Genomic DNA, 6,387 nt, shown 5'->3' on the forward strand with positions numbered 1-6,387 from the left:
TGAACTCTTAACATTTTGTTTTAGTGAAGATGCTCCAGAAGCTACATAAAGGCTAGAACTAGCTACCTCCGTGCAAGTTTTTAGACTTTGCAGAAACTAGCTCCGGTAAGTATATGCCTTTCCTCAAAATGAGAATCATGAAGTGCCTACCAGTAGAACCTCTTTCTATACGCCATATTTAGGATGGCACTGAAAAGCCTTAAGTTATAAATCTAGAAGATGTTATTAACAGCATCTTACTCCAGATACTATCTCAAAGATGATACTAAAGAAACTCCAGATGTTTAGTAAGTCATAAAGATTTAAACAAGAACAAAATTTTCAAAAGCTAAGTCTATAATGATATTGAATAAACACTAAATATTTAAGTAAAGACAGCCCTACTCTTTTCAAGGCTACCTCCATCAATATACAGAAGTATCAAGATTCAACTGACAGTATCAATTTTCAGAAACTATCCTTAGGATGGTACCCCAAACACACACGCGCACGCAAACACACACACACACACACATAATTTTAATGGATTAAAAATCCAAATCTCCTGGACCTTTAACAGAAACAAAAATATTGTTAGAGTAATAATATATGTTTAGAATATAAGGTAATAATATCTTCTGGGTTAAGTTTAGTATAGCCTATTCTGACTCTTATTTAAAGAGAGTTGTGTCCCAATTGCATGGGAAAGAAAGACTATTCTTTTATTTCTTAGACTACATCCTTTTCTTCAATAGTTTGTGCTGTTTTGGATTGCATTAACAAATATGAAGTTATTCAAAACATTGGATATTTTTTTATCGTAGCGCACAATGGAAAACAGTCTACCTAAAAAATTGTGAGTAAACAAACATATATAACTTCAAAACCCGTAAAAGTTTCAATTTCACATTTCTTATACCTATATTCATGTAAAACAGGGCATGCATTTGCTAAAGCTATGTAACATTAATTCACAAACAAAGGAGGAAAAAGACATGGAAAGAATGACCTTATGCCTCTGCAATTTTACTTGCTTAAGTCTCTTAATCAAAGTTTTCCATCTTAGGGAAATAATAACTTTAGGATTTAAAAAAAAAAATAAATCTAAAAATTGCTCTATGATTGGAAAGTGAATAATGTCTCCTTTCAAAGTGGCCAATAGGTAATTTCTCCCAAAATTTTCTTTGGAAAGAAGAAAACTTTCACAATCCAAGACAAATAAATTAGAAAGATATTCAACACTTAAGAAGAATTTGTTAAGAATCAATCAGTAATCCTGCAATTTTCATTCCAGAATCAATGAAAACAATAATCCTAGTGATTCTAGGTGGAACATCTCAAACAATAAATTCTCTTAGAAGTTTCCAACTTAAGCACCTAATAGCAGTACTGCCTAATAGTTTCATTTGCTGATGTGCTCCCATTAGTTTCAAATGTACATCCATTGTGAGAAGTAATTTGTAAGTTAGTGAGACTTCTTGGAACTCTCACATTTCTTGGGAAGCCTCCAATCTAGTGCTTTATCAAGTTCCTAGATCATCAAAATATCCCTAAATTCTCCACGGTTCCAGCTTCTATGTTTTTTTAACTCTATGCTAGTCATCTGTAAGAAAAAGATTGAGAAATATGAAGATGAAGCTCTGCTAATATTCAGGAGCAATGTTTCAGTAATTTTGCAGTGATCTTTCTTCTTTTCTCTAACATCATTAGTTATGAAGACATATTCAGCAGTGTCTTGCTATTACATAGTTACCATTCTATAGCAAACATAAGCAAATGATTATTAGCAAAGGAACAAAACTTCAACAGTAATAGCATGAGCAACAGAAAAGGTGCAAATAGTACAACCACATAAGCTAAAAAAATCAAAGCATCACAATGGAGTGAGTTAGCTGGAAAAACCTGCCTGGCAATGTTTCCCATACTGAATCGTCAAAATTGTTACTATAGAAGTCAATAGGAACATTTGCAGGAGAAGAGGCCAAAAGGAATTTCCACTGGCCACTTAAAGACCTCACAAAATGCAAATCCTTAACCAATGATGCAGCACTCTCAAGAGCACCCAAAACAGCATCATCATTCCAGACAGCTGAACTAGAAATCACATAATCTACCTTGTTGCGTTCATACCAATATCTAAGACATCCTGCATAAAATAATATGAAAAATATGATTGAATAATTGAATAACTTGGTTGCTGAATCCTAAAGTTTCGTAAAAAAGAAGCTGGGAAACATCAAATAGTTCAGACTCCATAGTCCAACAACATTTTTATATGCATAAAAAGTTAGGAGGAAAAAACAAATTAAATAACACAAAATAAAATAGCAGAAGTTTCATGCTGAAGTAAAATCAAACTTTCCATCTCCACTCAAAGTTTTAAGGCCAAAAGCTGTTTAAGTTGGTAGATGATATTTTTATAGTTATAAGAACGATATAATTTCCTCTATCGTATAATCATCCTATCCATCAAAAGTGCAAATATTTAAAACTATGCTAAATTTTAATTTTCCGCAAAGAAGCCCAAACATCTTACTTTGCTTTTCCCATGAACTTCCAGATTAAAATTTCTTTTGCCCTTTGCATCCTTCCTCAAATATGATGCTTTAATGGTAAGCGATTCATCAGAAAACTTGAATTCACTACATTTGGTCCAGTGTACCCCAAACATATTCACCTATTAACTTACAGAAAACATTATAATTTACCTAATCATGATGTTTCTAACATTAGATTCAAACTAGGGGCAATTACCTACTAATGCAAGTTAAGAATGGCCATCTCAAAACAACAAATACACAAACAGAAATCAAAAGATCATCAATGGATGTGATCTGCAGCAGACCAATTTCATGGATTCATAATTGGTTAAAGAATAGAGATTCATCTAACTTAATTCAGTTGCAAGAGATCTTGATCATGTAGGATTCCTCCACCTCATAAGAGCATGCAGACTTAACACTTAACAGTCATTGTGGCTGCTACTAGCTAAAATCTCTACAAACCTAAGAATGAAACTGGCAAAAATTTATATTTTTAACAATAAATTTTGCTCTATTTTGGTCACCTAACGAGCTGAATCAAGATGATCAGTCGTTTTCTAATTAACAATGAAGTCAATATCAAATATTCAAGAACAAGTTAAAGAAACAGAAACAAAACATACTCAAAAAGGTTATTACCTTCAACCGAATCATGCGACTGCAAAGGCACATGAGCATCACGCTTCCTCCACTTGATGAAAGATGGATCCTCCCAAACCTTATAACCAGAGTTTGAAGAAAATGGAAGTTGAACTGCAGGAACAAACGACATTCTAGCCAGAGAACAAATCCTTCGGTCGCGCGTACGCACGCACACACACAGAAATAAAGAGATGACTTCAAATCAAACGACATTCTTGTTTGAATTCACTGTACCAAAAGATAAGAGCCTTGAGAATGTGGCAAAAGAGTGAAAATGAAAGGAAGGAGTGTCAAGGATGTTTATTGGCTATGAGTGATATTTTTCATTTTAATTGGACTTCAATCCATGTGGGTGGATATGTAATTATTAATTTATTATAATTATGATATAGGCTCTCACTATTATCATCATCATCATTAAATAATTTTCATGGGTATGCCTTCACTAAGATTATCCCTTTTGGTGATCATTACATATTATTGATATTATTTATAATAATTATGATATAGGCTCTTACTATTATCATCATCATCATTAAATAATTTTCATGGGTATGCCTTCACTAAGATTATCCCTTTTGGTGATCATTACATATTATTGATATTATTTATAAATAAAATTATTTATTAATCCCTGATACTTTTAAATATCCCAAGTAGTCTGTCTGACACTTTGTAATATTAATCAGACCTTGCTTTTTAAGTTTTGTACCATTGCATATCTCTTGTTATGCTCATCCATATTTTTTGAAAAACCAGAAACTGGCTTTTTGTTTGGAGAGAATGTGTCCTTGCTTTGCAGGGAATTCACCTGCTCGATCATACCAAGTTATGGATAGGCATATTTTGGTAGTTTTGGTGGCTTGCTTGAGAAATTTCTCCACCATCTTCTCCTCCTACTTGTTCTAGATGGTTGAATGGATGACTTGTTGAAGAAGTGAGTTTGTCTTAATTGCGAGGAGTAATTTTTACATGTTAAAATTTTGGCTATTAAAATTTTTGGATGTTTAATATTTTGTTATTATGATAAAATATTAAATTATTTAAATTATTAATAATCTAAAAATTAGTAAAAGTAGAAATAGGAGTGTACAATTATTAAAAAACAAGTTATAAGAAAATATTATGAAATTATAAGGATTTGAATGTAAAACTATTTTTTTTATTTAAAAATGCTAGTGAGTCTCCCGTTTTTTAACAAAAATCAAATTTTAATATTAAAAAAACTACACATTGGTAATTAAATTAAAATAATAATATTCTATAAAAAACCTTATAAAACTATACACATGATGCATCTACTTTGCACATGCATATATCTTCATACATAAATATATATATATATACTATACAATACATACATATATATATATATACGCACATACATTAAACCCTCGATAAATCAATAACATCGATTAAATAATATTTTTCCGTTCCCGACCCCGACCAACATACTAATTAAATTAATAATTTCACTAAATACATAAGATAATAATTTTTTTAAAACTATTTAGGATCCAATGGAAACATAAATTAATAATGAAGAAGTACCATGCAAAATTCACAGAATTAAAGTTTTTCTAAACTACTTCTGTTTTTAAATTTTACTATTTTATAAAATATACATCTAAAGTCATTTGTATTTTTAGTGAACTAAATTCAATCTCAACCATATTTTTTTTTTTGCAAAAAAACATACCATATTTGGTATATTTTCCTTAGGTTTAAAGTTTCGATTGTTAGAAAAACTTAAAAAAAAAAAAAACATTTAGAAAAACACAACTATTATCTAGATCTTGATCATTATCAATTGGCGTATCAATTACCTATTGAATAATCTCTTCATTTATAAATGATTCCATCAAATTATTATTTTCCCTAAAATACTTCAAAAGTTATTTAACATTCCTTTAAATTAATAGATATTCATTTTATCAATAAATTAATAAATTATTCACTTATCAATAAATAAATAACCTCTGTGAAATGATAATTCTTTTTTATTCTAAAACTATTATTTTATAGAGATTTTGTAGTATATACACGCGTGTGTATATAATATAATATCTATATCAATATATATAAGAAAATTAAGTAAATTATTGAAATTTAATTAATTAATTTCATAAAGGTATGTAATTAATAGCATAGAATAAAAAAGAAAGTAAAAAATAATCTAAGACTCCGTGGGGGTATAATACTAACTCTACCCTTTAGTGATTTTTGAGGGCTTTTTTCTAACTTAGCTCTTTTTTTGACATATAGTCATTTTATTCATTAAGATAAATTGAAGCCATAATATCAATACCTTGTCAGCACATAAAGCACGATTGCCCTTAAAAAAACAAAACATGTTTTTTTAGTTTTTTTTAATAATTGATAAAATAACTTATTTTTAGTTTTTAGCACTAACTTTTTTAAAAATTGTTATTGTTTTTTAAAACTTCTTAATGTTTCTAAAAACCATTTCTTTCCAAAAACTAATGTGTTTAGTTGAAAGATTGAAGTAAAAGTACAAAAGAAACTGTGATTTTCAATTTTTGCAAAATAAAGACAAGTTTTTTTTTCGGATTCCATGATATGTGATTTCTTAAATTTGCGAAAAAGGGAAAACCGTTAAAGGTGCTAATTTTTTCTTTTTTAGTAAGGGCAAAATCATCTATTCATGTGAAAAAAACCTCGTGGCATAAAAAAAATGATTTTTCATTATAATTTTATTTGATTTTTAGAATTTAAGTTTTTTTTTTAGCAAAATTTTAGAACGAACTTAAAAAAATATATATTTTTTATGTCATTTAAATTGATTTTTAACTAAAATGGCGATTTTGCCCATGTGAGTTAACACTGGTAACAAATTTTCCTCTTTTTGCAAATATGAGAAATCACATGTCATAAAATCGAGGAAAAAAACATTGTCCTTATTTCGCAAAAATAAAAAACCACAAAGTTTTTTTTTTCTTTTGGCACTTTACCCATGGATTAGAGTAATTTTTATTTATTTAATATTAATTAAATTAGAAAAATCACTTTCACATAGAAATTTATTGCCATCTTGAAAGTTTATTTTTTTAATTAAAATTTAGACAAAATACTTTGATATAAACATGAAGTTTGACATTTAGCTGACAAGGAAAGTATGTTACCAACTCCGTATTCTGGATATTATCTTTAAAGCAAAAAGGTACTTTTGAAGCTCTCAATCAAAAGCAGAAAAAAACCAGAT

At 29.1% G+C, this 6,387-nt stretch overlaps 1 protein-coding gene across 3 annotated transcripts in view; it reads right to left on the reverse strand.

The window, feature by feature from the left end:
• The window catches only part of LOC120273822 (beta-galactosidase-like), a 45,440-nt gene extending 42,049 nt beyond the window's left edge, over positions 1 to 3,391 (reverse strand). Inside the window, exons 1-2 of one of the 3 annotated variants that reach the window (XM_039280533.1) lie at positions 3,162 to 3,391; positions 1,886 to 2,125 (exon numbers count right to left, since the gene is read on the reverse strand). In XM_039280533.1, coding sequence (XP_039136467.1) covers positions 1,886 to 2,125; positions 3,162 to 3,294 — 373 coding nt within the window. In that variant the 5' untranslated portion in view covers positions 3,295 to 3,391. Of the gene's footprint in view, positions 1 to 1,881; positions 2,126 to 3,161 lie in introns of those variants that run through there. The other 2 variants (XM_039280534.1, XM_039280536.1) reach the window with 2 other exon arrangements.
• Positions 3,392 to 6,387: the final 2,996 nt, after the last annotated feature.

This window comes from Dioscorea cayenensis, chromosome 12 (genome assembly GCF_009730915.1).
Source record: "Dioscorea cayenensis subsp. rotundata cultivar TDr96_F1 chromosome 12, TDr96_F1_v2_PseudoChromosome.rev07_lg8_w22 25.fasta, whole genome shotgun sequence".
In the NCBI taxonomy this organism is placed as follows: domain Eukaryota; kingdom Viridiplantae; phylum Streptophyta; class Magnoliopsida; order Dioscoreales; family Dioscoreaceae; genus Dioscorea; species Dioscorea cayenensis.